Genomic DNA, 19,532 nt, shown 5'->3' on the forward strand with positions numbered 1-19,532 from the left:
GACTTCTCAACCCACAAATGCCAAAGACAACTTAGAAGGTCAGTAGGAAAGGTCTGTGACCTTGGTTGGAGAGAAGCTTAGTCCTGGTACAGCCCCTAGTCTAAGGAGAAATTGAGCGGCTGATCAGAGGGGGATTGCAAGGATCTCTTTGCTGGTGCTGAGGCAGGATTCTCTTGCTTTGCCTGGGCTTGTATCTGGGTCACAGTTCTGGGTGGCAGTCCTGGGGCAAGGAGGAGTGCTGGCATGGTAGAGCTTATGGTGGTGGTGAAGAGAGAATCCTCCTCACAGTTCCAAGGCAGAAAAGAATGCTTGTGGTCACTCATAGACCAGTACACAGGCTAGGAAAGGAGTAAACACCTAGCTCTTGATCACAATGATGGGGTATGGGCCCAAGCTAAGATCTTTCACCCCTTGCACCAAAGGGAATCTGGCTCCCATTTGTCTACAGACCCAAGCTCCTCATCTGCCTTTGAAAGCCTTAGCCTTACCTTTTGATCTTATTCAGATGCCTTTCAAACTTCTACCTTCCAATTCCCTTCATTATCCATCCCATTGTCTATTCAATCTCTCAGACCTTCCAACTGGAATTCTTATCTAGACCCTCTTCCCAGCCCCCTCCTCTGGCCACCCAAAGTTTCTTTAGTGTATTTAAGATCCACCCTGGCCCCCATACAATGCTGAGAATCTCTCATGCCCCAAAAGCTGAGCTTTTGTCATGGCCGCTCGTCCTTATGGGTGTCGCCTGACCTATATGATTTATCACTAATAAACTTTTTCTCTGGCTGGAAGATTTGAGTTGAATTCATTCAGGCAGGGCCTGACATCGCAATCTCAGGGGTTCCCAGCAGCACTGCAAACCTCTAGACCTCTTCAATACCACCTTGGAAGAACTAAAAACTTATAGGTCCCCAGAAGTATTTCTAAAAACAGCTGCACAAACCTCCCAACTCTTGGAACAGTACATTCTCCACACTAGGAGCAGACCCCTACCTTAACAAAGAGTTTAAAACTCAAGTAATTGGCTGGGATCACGAGCAAACAGTGAAAAAAAAAAGCAGACCATAGAATCTTTCTTTGATGACAAAGAAGATCAAAACATACAGCCACAAGAAGACAACAAAGTCAAAACTCCTACATCCAAAGCCTCCAAGAAAAATATGCATCAGTCCCAGGCCATGGAAGAGCTCAAAAAGGATTTTGAGAAGCAAATAAGAGAAGTAGAGGAAAAACTGGGAAGAGAAATGAGAGTGATGCAAGAAAATCATGAAAAGCTAGCCAACAGCTTGCTAAAGGAGACCCAAAAAATACTGAAGAAAATAACACCTTAAAAAATAGCCTAACCCAAATGGCAAAAGAGGTCCAAAAAGCCAATGAGGAGAAGAATGCCTTCAAAAGCAGAACTGGCCAAATGGAAAAGGAAGTCCAAAAGGTCATTGAAGAAAATACTTCCTTAAAAATTAGAATAGAGGAATTGGAAGCTAGTGACTTTATGAGAAATCAAGACATTGTAAAACAAAACAAAAAGAATGAAAAAATAGAAGACAACGTGAAATATCTCATTGGAAAAACAATTGACCTGGAAAATAGATCTAGGAGAGAGAATTTTAAAATTATTGGACTATCTGAAAGCCATGATCAAAAAAAGAGCCCAGACATCATCTTTCAAGAAATTATCAAGGAAAACTGTCCTGATACTCTAGAACCAGAGGGTAAAATAGAAATGGAAAGAGTCCACCAATCACTTCCTGAAAGAGATCCCCAAAGGAAAACTCCTAGGAATATTGTAGCCAAATTCCAGGGTGCCCAGATCAAGGAGAAAATATTGCAAACAGCCAGAAAGAAACAGTTCAAATATTGTGGAAACACAATCAGGATAACACAAGATTTAGCAGCTTCTACATTAAGGGACCAGAGGACTTGGAACATAATATTACAGAGGTCAAAGGAGATGGGATTACAGCCAAGAATCACCTACTCAGCAAAACTGAGTATGATCCTTCAGGGGAAAAAATGGACATTCAGTGAAATAGAGGACTTTCAAATATTCTTAATGAAAAGATCAGAGCCGAATAAAAAATTTGACTTTCAAATACAAGACTCAAGAGAAGCATGAAAAGGTAAATAGGAATGAGAAATCATAAGGGACTTATTAAGGTTGAACTGTTTACATTCCCACATGGAAAGATGCTATTTGTAACTCATGAGATTTTTGTCAGTATTAAGTTGGAAGGAAAAAATTATATGTATGTATATAGATAGATATATAGATCCATAGATACATAGAGGGCACAGGGTGAGTTGAAGATGAATGGGTGATATCTGGAGAATAAAATTAAGGGGTGAGAGAGGATTATACTGGGAGAAGGAGAAAGGGAGATGTAGAATGGGGTAAATTATATATAACGGGGTAAATCATATAAAACAGATAAGAAAAGGCTTTTATAGTGAGGGGAAGTTGGGGAAGGTGAGAGGGAATGAGTGAATCTTATTCTCATTAGAATTGACTTAAGGAGGGAATAACAAACACACTCAACTGGGTATGGAAATTTGTCTTACCCTGGGGGGGGGGAAGAGGACAAGAGAGCAGGGTGATGATAGAGGGGAGGGTAGATTGGGGGAGGGGGTAATCTGGAGCAAACACTTCTAATGAGGGACAGGGCAAAAGAGAATAGAATAAATGGGGGGTGGGATAGGATAAAGGGAAATATACTTAGTTTTTCACAACATGACTACTATCAAAGTGTTTTGCATGACTACACATGTATTGAGTTGCTTGCCTTCTCAATGAGGGTGGGTGGGGAGGGAGGAAGGGAGAAAATTTGGAACTCGAAGTTTTAAAAACAAACGTTAAAAATTGTTTTCACATGCAACTGGGAAATAAGATGTATAGGCAATGGGGTATAGAAATCTATCTTTCCCTGCAGGAAAATTAAAGGGGAAAGGGATAAAAGAAGGGTGGGGGGAGAGATAGAAGGGAGGGCAGATTAGGGAGAGTGGTATTCAGAATGCATGCCCTTTTGGGGCAGGGGAGGGACAAGATGGGGAGAAAATTTGGAATTCAAAATCTTGTGGAAGTAAATGTTGAAAATTAAAAATAAATTAATTAATAAAAAGAATTTTAAAAATATTTTGTCATCGGAGCAGCTAGATGGTGCAGTGTATAAAGCACTAGCCCTGGAGTCAGGAGGACATGAGTTCAAATCTGGCCTCAGATAGTTACTAGCTGTGTGACCCTGGGCAAGTCACTTGACCCCAATTGCACAACCAAATAAATATATATACAATTTGTCATAAGTGTTTTCTTTTGGTGTCCAATCCTTTTCTCCTTATAAGGATGATAACATTTCTCCATTAATATCATCAGCACATAAGAACCATGTTTTTGGGTTACATATTAATATTTATTCAAATGTGATTATAAATATAGGAGAAAAGAAATAAGATGGACAAAATTGGAAGTTGCACATTACAGACACCTACTGAAGACTATCAAAGGGAAAAAAAATCAGTGTTCAGTAAGAAATATTTCTGAGGCATTAAGAAATGAAAGTTGTAAAGGGGAAACCTTAATAGATGACCCCTCCCTCAAAAAAGCAGACCAAGTCATTATTGTCCTTTCATAACTTCCATTTCCTTCCTCACTAGCTGTGTGACCCTGAGCAAGTTACTTCTGTTTACTTAAGTTTCTTCGTCTGTAAAATCAGGATAATAATAGCACCTTCCTCCCAGAGCTGTTTTAAGGATCAAAAAAGATACTAATTGTAAAGCGCTTAGCCTAGTTCCTAGGACATAGTGAGTACTATATAAATATTAGCTATATTACTATTAGTGTCATATTTTTATTGGAAATGGCAATGCTGTTGCACAAGTTTCAGGCTTTCAAACTCCACAATGCCATCTGCCCAATGGGAATGCTTTAACAATCCAGAATAGAATAATTAAATTCAAAGCAATTCAGTCTTGAGTCTTTCAATCACACATAATTTATGGCGCTAAAACCTAGAGCAATGGTTTCCACCTTTTCCAAGTAGGAGGTTTCCTTTTATAAAGTCCAAATATTTTGCATATCCTTATATGATAGTAGTTGTACAATTAGTTTCTACAGATTGAGAAAACTGCTAATGACAAAATGACTGTTGCGCACATGGATTTGAGGAACCCCTGCAGTAATTCTTGCACCCTCTAGGGGTCCAGAACCACTTACCTAGAAGGTTTAGAAATTCCACCAGAACATACAGAAATGTTATGCCTAACTTGTTGGCTAGAGCATGGCCTATATGCAGGGGAATATAGTTAGACAAGGCAAGTAGGTATGAGGGAGCTGTAGAAGAAGGTGCTTCAGGCTAATGAGTTTGGATTTTAGTTAATAGACAATAGGGAGTCACATTAAAGAGTTTTTAAAAGGTGGAATGATACGATAAGATCTGTGTTTATGCAAGAGAAAAAGGGCTGCCTAGTTCATAGAGAGTTGCTGGTCATAGAAGATCCTTCTTTCAGCTAGGACTGAATGATCACTTGTGAGAGATGGAGATGGGATCTACTCATGCTTTAGATAGGTCTTGGACTAAATGACCTTTAGAACCCTTCTAGCTCTAGGATTTCATGAGACTCTCTACAAATGAGTATGTATGTATTTAGTATATAACATGAATATGTCTATATTTTTCTCAAAAACAAAAGTAGCGTATATATTTCTCAAAAAACAAAGTGACATTACTTTATAGCCACCCATTTCATAATAAGCTTTTAGATTGGATATAACAAAATGCCAAAACATAAAGGTTCTAGACGAGTATGGGCCTGGTCTTATGCTCACTCATATTATATCATCATCACAATCTTATCAATGTTGGGAATGATTTGGTTTCATCCTGCAAGATAGATATTATTATTACTATGTCTTTCATTCAGTGATGAACATTAATTGAATTTCAGAGGCTTTATCTACTTTATTAACAATTAAGTAAAAAGAAGCACAAAGTAGCTCACAAAAAGTATTCAAGGAATGAGGATGCTAGCTCCCTGAGCAGACTGCCAAGTGCTAAAAAAATGATCCGTCCAACAAAGATACCCAGGCTACACCCCATCCACATGTTGTCTCCTCCATTGGGGTATGAGTTCCTTGAGAGGAAGGTCTGTCTTTTACCTGTCTTTGTATCCCCAGGGCTTATAGCATAGTGCCTGGCACATCGTAAGGGCTAATAATAATAATGGCTATAAATGGTTTTTGGCTGCCTGATAGGTTTGCCAACATGGTGACAGTCATTTACTCTCTAACGGGGTGGTGCTTATGTTTTAGTCTCTTTCTCCACACCATAATCTGTGGTCACCCTATCTTTTCTTCCCCCTATCAATGCCTAATGCATGCACATTAACAAAGTGAGTATTTTAGCTTCTTTTCTGTTCAGTGGAAGCATTTCGGGAGTGAGACGTTATTGAGAGGTGAAATGTGGAGAGAAAATTGAAATGACAAATCATGACTTTATTCCAAAGCACAAAATTGGATTTAAACCAGAAGCAACGAGAAAACAAGCCATTGATCATATCACAATAAATTTTTTAGAAGAGCAGGCTGTTTTAATTTGTGAATTCAGATTCACAAAATCTCAAGAGTTGGAAAGAATCTCAGAAGGCATCAAATCTAACCTGTATCTAACAAGAATGGAAGGAAGTGTTTATCTAAACTTGGCTTGAAGGACAATTAGAAGTATCCTTATATTAATCATTTAATCAAAACACACAGGCACCTATTAGCTGCCTGGTATAGTGCTAGCCCCTGGGGTGGGGAAGCCTTCGAGGAGCTTACTTTCTACCAAGATTCTCAAATAAGTTGACACAAGAAGTATATATTTTTTTAAATGTTTTTCTTTTATTTTTAGTTTTCAACATTTACTTCCACAAGATTTTGAGTTCCAAATTTTCACCCCATCTCGCCCCTCCCCCCACCCCAAGATGGCATGCATTCTGAATATCCCTTCCCCTGGTCTGCCCTCTCTTCTATCTCTCCCCACCTTTTCTTATCCCCTTCCCCTTCTACTTTCCTGTAGGGCAGGATAGATTTCTGTACCCCATTTCCTGTATTTCTTATTTCCCAGTTCCATGTGAAAACATTTCTTTTTTTAAACTTTGGGTTCCAAATTTTCTCCCTTCCTCCCTCCCCACCCACCCTCATTGACAAGGCAAGCAACTCAATATAGGTTATACAGGTGCAGTTATGCAAAACACTCCTTAGTAGTCATGTTGTGAAAAACTAACTCTATTTCCCCTAATCCTATCCCACCCCACTATTTATTCTATTCTTTCTTTTGACCCTGTCCCTCCTCAGAAGTTTTTGCTTACAAGAAGTATACTTTTAAAAATTCACAATAATGGGAGGGGAACTTACAATTGGGGGAATGTTTTCAATATCTTTGGGCCACAATTTAAGATGGGCTGGAGAAGGGAAAGACTAAATGCCACATAGGAGTCTAGTGCAAAAGTCCATATGAGAGATAATGAGAGCAAAGTAGGGAAACGGTTTTGAGTGGAGAGCAGTGAGTAGACTGTGGAGGTAGGTTCAACAAGGCTTGGCATAGGATAGGAAGGATATGGAAGGCTAATGAAAAGGGAAAAACCAAGGATGATTCCAAGGTTGCAAACCTGGGTGACCAAAAAGATAGCCCTTAACAACAATGGGGATGAAAGGGTATAGGCAGTTTATGGAAAGACTTGCATGAAATAATGAAGAGCAAAATGAGAACCAACAGAACTTTTATGTACTGTAACAGCAATATTGTTTCAAGAACAACTTTGAGCAATTACATCATTTTGACTATTATAAATACCCAAATTAACTACAAAAGACCTACGGAGGAAGAAGCTAACTGCATCCAGAGAAAGAACTGATAAACAGAAGTAAGTATAGTATAGTTTTCCATACACACACACACACACACACACACACACACACACATACACACACACACACATATTTTTGTCTAATGGTGGCTATCTACCATTGGTGGAGGAGAAAGGGAAGGGAAAAAATAAAGTTATATTTAAAAGGAAAAGCAGGTTGTATATAACAGATTTGCAGTTTCATGTGCAATCCTCTTTTTTTCTATTCTATTTTGTTATAGTAATGTTTGAGTTTTTTTAAGTTCAGAATAAAAAAAAATTTTAAAGAAAAAAAGGAGCTCCTTCAATTTTCTAATTTGTAGCCCCAGCTTTTTGTACAGAAGAAGAGCTCAATAAACACTTTTTCATTCATTTAAAAAAATGATGATGTTTGGAAGGTGAATAAGTGTGGCAATAATTTGAGTTGAGATGTCTTTGGGATATGGTAGAGATGTCCATCAGACAATACATAATACTGGAATTCAGGAGAGGTTACTTTAGGGCTAAAGATATTTAGATTTAGGAGTCATCAGCAAAGATGACAATTGAACCCATATGAGCTGATGAAATTACCGATTAAGTTTACCTGTATAAGGAAAGCAGAACATCTAAGACAGAGTGATGGAGGTGGTTGAAATGTGTGATAAGACACTCGGTGGGTCAGAGGAGGATGATTTAACAAAGGAAACTAGGAAGAAAATTGGTGCAACAGGTAGGTGTTACAGAAGTCAAGAGAGTTGAGTGCCTTAAGAGGAGAGGGGTGGTCTTCAGTCAAAAGCTGCAAAGATATTGAGAGCAAAATCCTTCAGGAATTGAACAAAGGATAGTACATATGTATCACACATGGTATCCTTAAGAAACTCTTAAATATTTATCGAATGAAGACAAATAGGGCAGAATGACTGACTGGGGGAAAGGGGAAGCGTAAAAAGCATCAAACTCGAAATCGTCTCCTTTAAACTAGGCACAAGTGTTTGCAAATGAGTTTAAAAAGCCCATTCTGCCAAGCAGCTATTTATCTACTAATTTCTTCCCCTCCAATGCTCTATGTCATTCTGGAAGCTTAAGGTGTGCTACACAATCCATTTATTTCTATTTTTGTCTGGATGTTCGATTTCATCGGTGTGGGGACACCTCGTGAAGGAAACTTTATCAATATATAATATATAGACTATAATCTTACTTTTAAAAAAAGTAACCATTAAAATATGCACATAAAATTGCATACTTATTAAAAATGGAGGAAAAAAGACCTTATTTATGGACTGTATATTAAATGGTAAACATTCCATAAAGTTCCTCCAATTATCCAATAAATGTTAGCTGATCTTGAGGACAGAAAAAAAGGAAACAGTATCACTGTCTGTTTCAGTTCATCTCCCCTGGAGACCAACTACCCTTGCCGCAGGGGAGCAGAGAGTCCAGATGTCAGGCTGGGGGAGGAGGGGCCAGGAGGCAGTGAGGCCAGCACTGGGGCGGAGAGGAGGCCCGGGCTTCGAAAACGCGCGTGCGCGGGACCCCTCCTCCCTTGGGCCCCCGCTCACGCAGTGCGCATGCTTCCCGGAGGGCTGCTGGGCTTCTCAGGGCTCACCAGCCCGGGAATCATTAAATGGCGCGGAAGGAGGGAAAGTTGACTCTCCGGTCTCTAGAGCCGCAGGGGCGATGAGCGGCGACTTCCGGAGGGCGGAGTCTGGGACGGAGGTGAGCTCCAGAGCGTTGTTTTTTTTTTAAGGGTGGTGAAAGAAGGTTACAATCCGGGGTGACACGCGGTCCTCCCGGAGCCTCTCCAGCCAGGGTCGCCTCGGTCACTTCCCAGCCGCGAGGCACCTTGGGAGGGACCTGCGGGGGGCGGAGGCGGAGGTGTAGCCCCTCCCAGGGGAGCTTCCGTGTGGGAGGGGCTGCTGCTCCATCCCTCCCTCAGCCCTCCAAACCCACCGCTCCCCCCTCGTTCCGGTCCGCCCCCTCTTTCTCCTCCCCGTCTTCCCTCCTCCCTGTTTGTCTCCTCCCTTTCTTTTCCCTGTCCTTCCCCCATATTCCCTCCCATTCTTCCCTACTCTCCCTATCCCCTCCCCCTCTCCTTCCTGCTCTTCCTCCTCCTCTCCTCCCCTCTCTGTCTCTCTTCTCACTTCCCCTTCTTTCCTCCATCCCCACTGAGACACAACCTCCTGCCTCACTCTAAGCTTCTCTGTAGAGATTTAAGGTGAGCTGAATAGAGAGGGAGGCACCTCCCTTCCAGAAGCATCTAGTGCCATTCTTCTGCCACCACTAAGGTTTGTCCCCTGGGGCACCCTGGATGCAAGTAGATGGAAATAGAGAATGAGTGTGGAGAAGGAGATGGGAGGCAAGGGAGGAGAGGAGGAAGCTATAGAGGAAGAGCAAACTTTAGTATTAATGCTTTCAGCAAACATCCATTGAAGACTTGCTATGTACCAGGGCACTGTGCCAGGTGCCGTGGGCAAACAGATGAATAATCCAGTTCACAAACATTTCTCGGGAAAACAGATTGAGAGCTGCAAGGAATCATAGAATGCCATTGAACCCAACTCCCTCATCATACAGATGAAGAAATTTAGTCTCAGAACCTAAAAGATTTGGCCAGTGTCAGCTTTTGAACACAGCTCTTCTTGAGTTCTAGTCCACAAGTATCTATTAATCGTTTATTAAGCACCTTCATGCCACTGGGTAGGTGCTAGGACTACAAATTTAAAAGATGATGTCACTGTCCCTAGGGAGCTTACAGTCTGGTAACTAGATAAGACTACCACGTAAATAACTAGAATGCAAGTTATTTAACAAGAGCATAGGACAGGTTTTGAAAAATGAAGTATGAAGGAAAGATTGCTTAAAATTAGAGTGATCCAGAAAAGTTTCATGGAAAAGATTGTGGCTCCCGATCTTACACTGGAAGGGGAAGATTATGATTGGAAGAGATGTAGGGGGAATAAGTCACAGCCCCCACCCTCAAAGAGTTTACAGTCAAACATTTACTCTTAACATCTTTCTGATCTCACAAATCATAATTTTTGGCATAGTCCTCAACTCTGCCTTTTCCCTTAACCCTTACTTTCTATTATTTATCGAAAGGGGGAAAAGCATGCATAACTTTGAGGTTTCAAGTTTCAGAGAATTAAGTTTCATTCAGCACTCATTAAGTACAAAGGAAAATGTAAGAAGGAAGTGGATGGAAGGCTTCCCCATTGCCTCTGGAATAAAATTCAGATTCTCATCTTAGTGTTTTAAAAAACCTTCCTAATCTAGCTTCCATAGCATTTCCAGTTGCGTTTCATTATATTTTTAATGCTAGTCAAACAGGCTTGCTAACTGTTCTTTCGCCATGATGTTTCATCCTGCTTTTTGTGCTTTCATTTAATTCCCTCCTCCCTTCCATTTAATAGGATTTCTAGCTTCTTTCAGAATAGAACTGAAGTGCTTTTTAAGGCTTTTCCTGATTCTTTCGGTGATTAGCACTCCCTTTTGAAATTACTTTATATGACTTTATATTTGCTTATTTTTATACCTGTTGTGTCTTGTGTCTACCTCTCCCTCCAACTCCTTGAGCATGAGCGCTATTTAGTTTTTTTTCTTTATATTCCAAGTGCCTAACACAATATCTTGCACGAAATAGGCATTTCATAAAATGTTTGTTGAATTGAATTTATGGAGGAGGTGGCAGGTGGGCTAGACCTTGAAAGGGGGAGTGGTATTGAAGCCAGAGGTACACTCTGGGGTGAGGGAGTGGTATTTTAGGAAGTGGGAATAGCATAAGCACATACACAAAGGCTGAACATGCAAGGTTTATAGAGAGAATGGACAGTAGACCATGAACTACCGGGCTTTAATGTAGTTGGACATAAGATTTGAAAAGTAGGTAGGGCTCAGACTTTCAAGTAGCCTTGAATGGTGACCTAAGTAGTGAGATTTTATTCACTGGAGAGACTTGAAGGAATTTAGAGGTTATTTGATAGGTAGTAGGAGCCATAGAAGGTGTTTGAGCAGATGAGTGGTCTGACCAGCATCCTGTGAATTGGTGAAGTTTCTCCTTATCTTAGCAAGTTTCAGGCTCTCCACTTCCAGGCCTGGAGATGACTACAGTGCATGTACTTCACCTATTCAACTCTAGCTTCTCTCTGCAGAGAATTGTATTAGAATATAATCTTCTTGAGGCTGCTTTGCTTGTTGTACACCTATCTGTGTGCCTAGCACATACTAAACACCACATAAATGCTAGTTATTGTTATTGTTATAAAGAAGAAGTGGGGAAAGCTTCTTAAAGAAGGTAGAACTTTAGCTGCGATTTGAAGGAAGCCAGGAAAACTAGGAGGTGAAAATGAACAGGAAGAGTGTTCCAGGCACGAGGCACACAGCCAGATAAGAAATGGAGTGTCATCTTTGAGGAATAGTAAGGATGCCAATCAATGTCAGTCAGTTAGCAGTCATTTATTAAGAGCTTACTGTGTGGCAGGTAACGTTTTAAGCATTGGGGATTCAAAGAAAGGCAAAAACACACTGCTTACACTAATAAAGCTTACATTCTAAGGGTGGGGGGAAAGGAGATTCCAGTGTCAGTGGATTGAGTGGTACATAGAGGGGAATAAGGTGTAAAAGGACTGATAAGGTAGGAAGGGGCCAGATTATGAAGGGTTTTCAAAGTCAGAGGATTTTATATTTAATCCTGGAGGCAGTAGTGAGCCATTGGTGTTTATTGAATATGGGAAAGACATGGTCAGACCTGCACTTTAGGAAGATCACTTTGATAGTGAGTAAAGAGTGTACTAGAGGAGTGAAAGACTTGAGGCAGGGAGCAACTAGAAATCCAGGTGTGAGGTGAGGAGGGTCTGGACCAGGGTGGTGGCAACGTCAGAAGAGAGAAGGAGGTATATGTAAGCAATGTGAAGGCAGAATCAACAGGCCTTGGCAAAAAATTGAATACGAGGGATGACTTAGAGTAAGGAGTCCAGCATGACACCTAGCTTGCCAGCCTGGGTGACTGGAAAGGGTGGTGACAGAGAGTAACAGGGAAAGTAGGAAGAAGAAGAGACATACCTCTCTCACACAGACAGAAACTCCTGTGGCTTCTTATTACCTCCATGATCAAATATAATCTGGACCCCTTCCTACCTCTCCTCTTGAACCTTATTCCTCTCCATATTCTCTCAAATTCAGTGACTGGCCTCCTTGCACAATACACTCTGTCTCTCAGATCTGTCTGTTTTCACTGGCTGTTCTCCATACTTGACTTGCCTTTCTCTCCTCAACTTCACCTCCTGGTTTCCCTGGCTTCCTTCAAGACTCAGCTAAAATTTCACTTTCTGTAAGGAGTCTTTCCCAGTCCCCCTTAATGCTAGCACCTTCTCTACAATTTATACTCTTAGCTGCCTAGGGCACTGAACTATTAAGTGAATTGCCCAGGGTCATGAGGCCTGTACTAAATTTCTGGTGCCTTTTGGATTAAATTGGAATTTTGTGGGTTGTCCTAGGAAAGAACCATCCAGTATAACATTTTTCAAGGAGAAAATGCATGTAGAGTTCCTAACAACTCAATTGCAAACAAACTTTTGGAACAGAGCCCTTTTGTAAGCTAAGGGTAGTGGTACTTAATTAAAGATTGAGTTTGGGCTTGGCAAAAGTATAACTAAGCTACCTTTTCCTCACCATTTGTCCCTCTTGAAATTGGGCTAATTGGGTTTATCCTGATTTCACCTGTGTCCTCATAACCACATTTTCTTTCGTTTATTCTATCATCCTCCTCAAAGTGACTGCTGTCAGTTGACCTAAGCTTTATTTTGTTCTTTTCTTCTTTGCCCCTTTTTTTGCCTCAGAAATTTTACTGAAAACACCTTAAAGCTATATACTTTGTCTTTTCTTAACTATGTTTCTCCATTTCCTTAAATCTTTGTTTATCCTTAGCTATCTTCTTTCACATCTCAGAGGGTAAAGTGACTCTTCTTCTGGTCAAAATCCTCAAAAAAAAATCCTCCTTTTGATGCTATTGTTCCCTTAAACTATTGCCCCATCTTTCTCTTCCCTTTCATAGCTATGTGAAGTACTTCTAGAAGAAGTAATCTCTACCAGTTGTGTCTGCCTTCTCTTTATCTACCCAGTCCTTAATCCTCATCATATCTGATTTCCAGCCAACCATTCTTTTCAAGGTCCCTAATGACCTCCAAATTGCCAAGTTCTAGTAGGTTTTTCTCACTCATCTATCTTGACCTTTCTGCAGTATTTGAAACTAACAACCGCTTCTTGATACCATCTTCTCCAGTGGCATTGTTGGCACTGGTTTGTACTGGTTCTTTTCAGACAGCCCCCTTTTAAACTCATTTGATATTTTCTCTTCCTAGCCTTCCTGATTGTGGGCAGCCTCAAGCTTATCCTCAGTCTTTTTATATTCTTTCCCTTGGCAATTTTGTTTACTACTGTCTAATTATTACCTCTAAGCAGATGATTACCTGTAACTCTACCTATTATTTTTCTCCTGAGCCTAACTCTGTTTGCTAGGCATTTCCACCAGGATGCCCTAACAGCACCTTAAATTCAACACATCTGAAACTGCATCTGTCCTTCTTCCCAGTTTCCTTATTTCTGTTGATGGCACCATAATCCTCCTAATCATCCAGGTTCAAAACCTTCTCTTTTCCCCAATCTCTAATTAGTTGTCAAAGCCTGTCAGTTATTTTCTGAAATATCTCTCATTCTGCCCCCTACTTTTCATTCCCACTTCCATCACCCTAATTCAAGCCATCATTACCTTTCATCTGGACTGTTAGAATAACTCTAGTCTACTTCATCCTTCATAGATGTGCCAAAATAATCTAATTCACAGGTCTGATTGTGTTACTCCCCATTGCCTATAGGATAAAATACAAATTCCTTATCTCGACGTTTACAGCCAGCTCTCTACAGTAGAGCTCCAGCTTGCTTTTCTACCCTTATTTCATAATATTCTCCTGTGTATACTTGATAGTTCGTTCAGTCAGACTGGACAATTAGTCATTCCCTGATCTCCTTCTGCCTCTTCTTGCCTCTTGTGTATGTGCACAACCTGTCTTTTAAGCCTGAGTAGACTTCTTCCATATCTCTGCTTGTTAAAAATCATCTTCCTCCAAGTACAGGTTCAGATGTTGCCTTCTGTGATGCCCCAGCTAGTGAATGTTCTCTTTCTCCCCAATCTCATGCCTGTCTGACTTCTGCTGTGTGTGTATGTGTGTGTGTGTGTATATATGTGTACATATATATGTGTATATATAATGTGTGTGTGTATTCTAACATAATTATTTCAGTCAGTAAGCATTTATTAAGTGCTTGCTGTGTACCAGGCCCTGTACCAAATACTGTAGATACAAAGAAAAAAAGAAAACAGACTCTGACCTTAAGAAGCTTACACTTCTGTTTCCTCTACTAGATTTTAAGCTCCTTGAGGGCAGGGCTTTGCTGTTTTTCATTTTCATAACCTTACTCCATAGCGTTCAGCACAGACTAGGTATTTAATAAATGCTGAATTAAATATGCCAAATATTTAGAGACTTGGGCAAAAAAGAAAAAGAAAATGATATGCGTATACTAAAGCACAAGACCATAGAAATTGGTGAAAGGGTAGGTTTTCTTTGTCTCTTTAAATTAGCTCATTAAATTATTACAATTAAACTTAATTCAGTTTATTTTCAGAGATCCCACTTGGAGTCAATATAGAAGGATAGCAGAAATCATAATAGAGTCCATCACTGAAACATATTTACTTTAAACTTTAACTCCTTGGAATTCCAGCCTCGTTAAATACTATTTAAAGCCTGAGATAGACTTCCTCCATATCTGCTTGTTGAACTCATCTTCATCCAAGCTCATGCTCACGTGTGGCCTCCTCTGCTGTCTGTCCCCAGTCTCATACCTGTCTGACTGTATAGAAGTGTTTTATGGACTTTTTAAGTTTATTGAGGTTTTAAAATTAACAAATTCTCATTTAAAATAACATCTTAGTTGTTTTTAGTTCTCATATCAGTCTGAGTGATAGAGACTAGCAAACAGAATACATGTTATTTGCTTCAAGCCCTGTCAGGAAGTTGTAAGTAATAATCTGAGTGATGATAACAGCACACTGGCATCTATTCCTTAGACCCATAAGGAACTTACAAAGTTATTTAGACCATCGGTGTTCAAAATGTAAGCTGTGACCTGACCCCAGGGTTTGTGTAGTCAGCTCATAGAGGTTAGGAAGATGAGTTGGATCCTACCCTCCCCGCAGTAGCCAATCAGTAGGGCTTGTCTCCACCAAAATCATACCTTCCACTTTATGAGTTATGGATAGGTAGGCCCTTTAGGGAAGTTAAAGCCTTGGGGCAGTTAGGTGGCACAGTGGATAGAGCACCGGCCCTGAAGTCAGGAGGACCTGAGTTTAGATGTGATCTCAGACCAAACACTTGACACTTACTAGCTGTGTGACCCTGGGCAAGTCACTTAACCCCAATTGCCTTTAAAAAAAAAAAGGGGGAAGTTAAAGCCTACCCAGTGTGGCACCTCAAAGTTTCCATTGGGAAAATTCCTGTCCTGACTAAGCATACCCATCTCTGTTCCTGTGCACTCCAGACAGCTACACCAGATGCACTTTTGAGGGTTGGCTCTACATTCAAAGCCAGACATCGGTGAGTTGCAGCCCAATCACCAAGGTCTATAACTTTAATGTTGTCTTCAGTTCTTCATTTTCTCTTAATCCACATATCCAGACAATTGCCAAATCTTGTCATTGCTCCTTTCACATCTTTTATTCCTCATCTCTCATTCCTCTCTTCTGCTCACATAAACATCACTCTGGTTCAAGCCCTCCTCACCTCTTACCTAAAATACTGCAATGGTTTCCTCTTAATTGGTCTTCCTGATTGAATTTTCTCCCCTCTCTAATCCATTTTCCACGTTGTTATCAAAGTGATTTTCCTAAAGTGTCATGTTGCTCCCCTACTCAATAAATTTGAGTGGCTTCCTATTGACTTTTTTTTTCCTATTGACTTTAAGATCGAATTTTATTTCATCATTTAAAAAATTTATACTTTTGCGTAAGTTTTATGATGTATCCAATATAGTAGGACATGTATATAAATTTATAAATAAGTAAATAAGCATTTATTCGGAAGGTGTACTAAATTTGAATTCAGGTCTTCCTGACTCCAGGCCCAACATTCTATCCACTGTACCACCTAGCTACCTTCTCTTGAAATAAGTATTTTGCAAAAAGAAAAATTAATAAATATTTAGAATAGTATACTTTACATATATGAAAATTTGTAGTTTTAAAATATATCTTCTGAAAATGTCAACATGTATTAAGCCTAAAACAAAATATGATGTGGAAAAATTGGTAGTATATACCTATTGAAGTATGCAAATTAAGTGCACAAAATAAAATAATTAAATTTATTGACTACACAGTTAACCCTATAACTTTTTACATCTTAAAAAAAACTTTTAGGGGCAGTTAGGTGGCGCAGTGGATAGAGCACCAGCCCTGGAGTCAAGAGGACCTGAGTTCAAATCCAGTCTCACACAAGACAGTTGACACTTACTAGCTGTGTGAATCTGGGCAAGTCACTTAACCCCAGTTGCCTTGCAAAAAAAAAGTTTTTTTTAATATTGAATATGGCCTCTTTTGCAGCATTTTTTTTACACAGTTTGACATTGAGTTCACAAGATTTTGACAGATTGTTTTATTCTTTATTATGGAAACCACATAACACATTGGATATTACACTGGCAAACATTTTTCTAAGTCTGGCCTTGATTATAACCCATAGCTTTTCCACGAGATTTAAATCAAATGAGTTCCCATGCTAGGAAAGCATGCTTATCTTCATCTCATAGATAAATTATTATTCTTTCATGATATGTGGCACAGTGCAAGGCTGTATTAGACTATTCAGTCTTCATTTGTGAATTGTTCTGGAACAATTCTGCTTCTTTTTATTATGTTTGTCAGAATTCATCATTTCCTCAATGGAGATTAGACCTCCAACCTAAATAGAAGTAAAAAAAATGTTTTTAATATTTTACGGGTGGATGTTTTATAAAGTCTTACGAAAATACTCAGACTTTACAAACTCACCTGGTCTTCTGATGCTAATTTTAATATAATCTTGAATGAAAGTTTCATTAGTAAAAATTACCTTTTCCCAATCTTCAGGATTCCTATCTTTGTATTATCTTGTCTGTGACCAACATATTTTCTTCATAATAGTGATGAGCAGTTGTTGGGGTTTTTTTCTTTACCGGTCTTCTCACTGTTCTTCCAACTTTAAGAAGCCTTTACCACACTGTAGAGATTATTGTTGTTCAGTTCTTCAATCATATCTGGCTCTTTGTGACCCATTGTACCATAGCATGTCAGTCTCGTCTATCCTCCACTATGTCTTAAAGTTTGTCCAAGTTCATGTTCATTGTTTCCATGACATTATCTATTCATCTCATCCTTTACCATCCCCTTTTCCTTTTGCCTTCAATCTTTCCCAGCATCAGTATCTTTTTCAATGAGTCCCATCTTCTTGTGTGGTCAAAGTATTTAAACCTCAAAAGTATTTGACCTTCCAGTGAATAGCCTGAATTAATCTCTGTAAGTATTGACCGATTTAATCTCCTTGCTATCCATGGGACTCTCTAAAGTCTTCTCCAAAGGAGAAAGAAAAGCATGAATGGGGGAAAAAGAATGGAGAAAAAGACACAGATAGTAATCATAACTGTGAAAGTTGAATCACTGTCTTTTTTTTCCTCTTCTATTGAGTTTTGTTTCCTCTTTCTGATGATTCCTCCTATTGGTTTTAAGTTTTACTTACAACTTCACTAATGTTAAAATATGTTTAATAGGAATGTAAATGTATAGCCTATATCAGATTGTGTGCCATCTTGGGGAGGGTGGTGGGGAGGAAGAGGGAGAAAAATTTTAAACTCAAAAGCATTTGGAAGTGATTGTTGATAAATCGAAACAAATTAATAAAATTTTAAAAAAAAAGTCTTCTCCAGCAAGACAATTTGAAAGCATCAGTTCTTCACCACTCAGCTTTCCTTATAGTCCAACTCTCACAGCCATACATTACTACTGGAAAAACCATAGCTTTGACTACATGGACTTTTGTTGCCTTAGTCGGCAAGATGATGTCTCAGCTTTTTAGTATGCTGTCCTGATTTGCCATCATTTTCCCTCCAAGGAGCAAGCGTCTTTTAATTTCATGGCTGCAGTTGCTGTCTGCAGTGATCATTGAACCCAGGAATATAAAATCTGATACCGTTTCCATTCCTCTCTCTCTATTTGCCATGATGGGACTTGTTGCCAAGATCTCAGTTTGGTTTTTTGTTTGTTTGTTTTATGTTAAGCTTCAAGCCAGCTTTTATACTTTTTTTTTTCACCCTCATCAAGAAGCTTAATTTTTCTTTACTTTCAGCCTTCAGAATGGTATCATCTGCATATCTGATATTATTACTGTTTTTTTTTTAGGCAATTGGAGTTAAGTGAGTTGCCCAGGGTCACACAGCTAGTAAGTGTCAAATGTTTGTTCTGAAGGCAGATTTGAACTCAGGTCCTCCTGGCTTCAGGGCTGGTGCTCTAACCACTGTACCATCTAGCTGCCCCTCATCTGCATATCTGAGATTGTTGCTTTTTCTCCCAGCAACCTTAATTCTGGCTTTTGATTCGTCCAGCCTGGCATTTTGAATGATGTACTGTGTATATAAGTTAAATAAGGTGACATTATAAAGCCTTGCCATATTCCTTTTCCGATCTTAAGCCAATCAACTGTTCCATGTTTGGTTCTGACTGTTGCTTCTTGACCCATATACAGGTACCTCAGGAGACAAGTAAGATGATCAACTACTCTTGTCTTTTTGAGGGTTTGCCATACAATCAAAGTCTTTAGTATAGACAATGAAGCAGAAGTAGATGTTTTTCTGGAACTCCCTTCCTTTCTCCATAATCTAGTGAATGTTGGCAGTTTGGTCTCAAGTTCCTGTACCTCTTCAAAAACCAGCCTGTTCTTGTAATTCTCGGTTCACATATTGCTGAAGACTAGTTCGCCAGAATCTTAAGCATAACCTTGCTGGCATGTGAAATGAGTGCAATTATTTAGTAATTTGGACATTCCTTGGCATTGCCCTTATTTATACCTGAACTATAAACTGATATTTTCTAATCCAGTGACCGCTGTTGAGTTTTATATTGAGTGCAGCCTTTAACAGCATCATCTTTTAGGATTTTAAATACCGTGGCTGGAATTCCATCGCCTCCACTAGTCTTGTTGTAAGTAATGCTTTCTAAGGCCCACTTGACTTCATTCTGCAGGATGTCTGGCTCTAGATCAGTAACCAAACCCTTCTGTCACAACAAGGCAGTGAACCAGGAGCTGCTTAAGTGTCTCTTCCACACCATAGAGAAATCAGTAACAATTTCTCTCCCTGTCATTTTCCTCTGAAAGTCTTTGTTTTTGAGGATTAATTGGGCTGATTTGCCTCTATAATTTGTCAGTTCTTGGTATTATTTTTTCATTTTTAATGACATTTTCCTTTTAAGAAACCTTTTTTCTCTGATATGACACATACAGTTTCATTTAAATCACTCTTGAGATGCTTGACTTCCCCACATCCATAGCCATTGAAATATCTCTAATAGTCAGTGAAGTGTGCTCTTG

General features: G+C 39.5%; 1 protein-coding gene across 2 annotated transcripts in view; it reads left to right on the forward strand.

Annotated features, from left to right (window-relative positions):
* The first annotated feature begins 8,329 nt into the window (after positions 1 to 8,329).
* XRCC2 (X-ray repair cross complementing 2) overlaps positions 8,330 to 19,532 on the forward strand; it is a 32,410-nt gene continuing 21,207 nt past the window's right edge. For both annotated transcript variants that reach the window (XM_021009582.2, XM_021009583.2), the window contains exon 1: positions 8,330 to 8,577. In XM_021009582.2, coding sequence (XP_020865241.2) covers positions 8,539 to 8,577 — 39 coding nt within the window. In that variant the 5' untranslated portion in view covers positions 8,330 to 8,538. The remainder of the gene's footprint in view (positions 8,578 to 19,532) is intronic.

Source organism: Phascolarctos cinereus, unplaced genomic scaffold, assembly GCF_003287225.1.
Source record: "Phascolarctos cinereus isolate Bilbo 61053 unplaced genomic scaffold, phaCin_HiC Scaffold_1;HRSCAF=81, whole genome shotgun sequence".
Taxonomy (NCBI): domain Eukaryota; kingdom Metazoa; phylum Chordata; class Mammalia; order Diprotodontia; family Phascolarctidae; genus Phascolarctos; species Phascolarctos cinereus.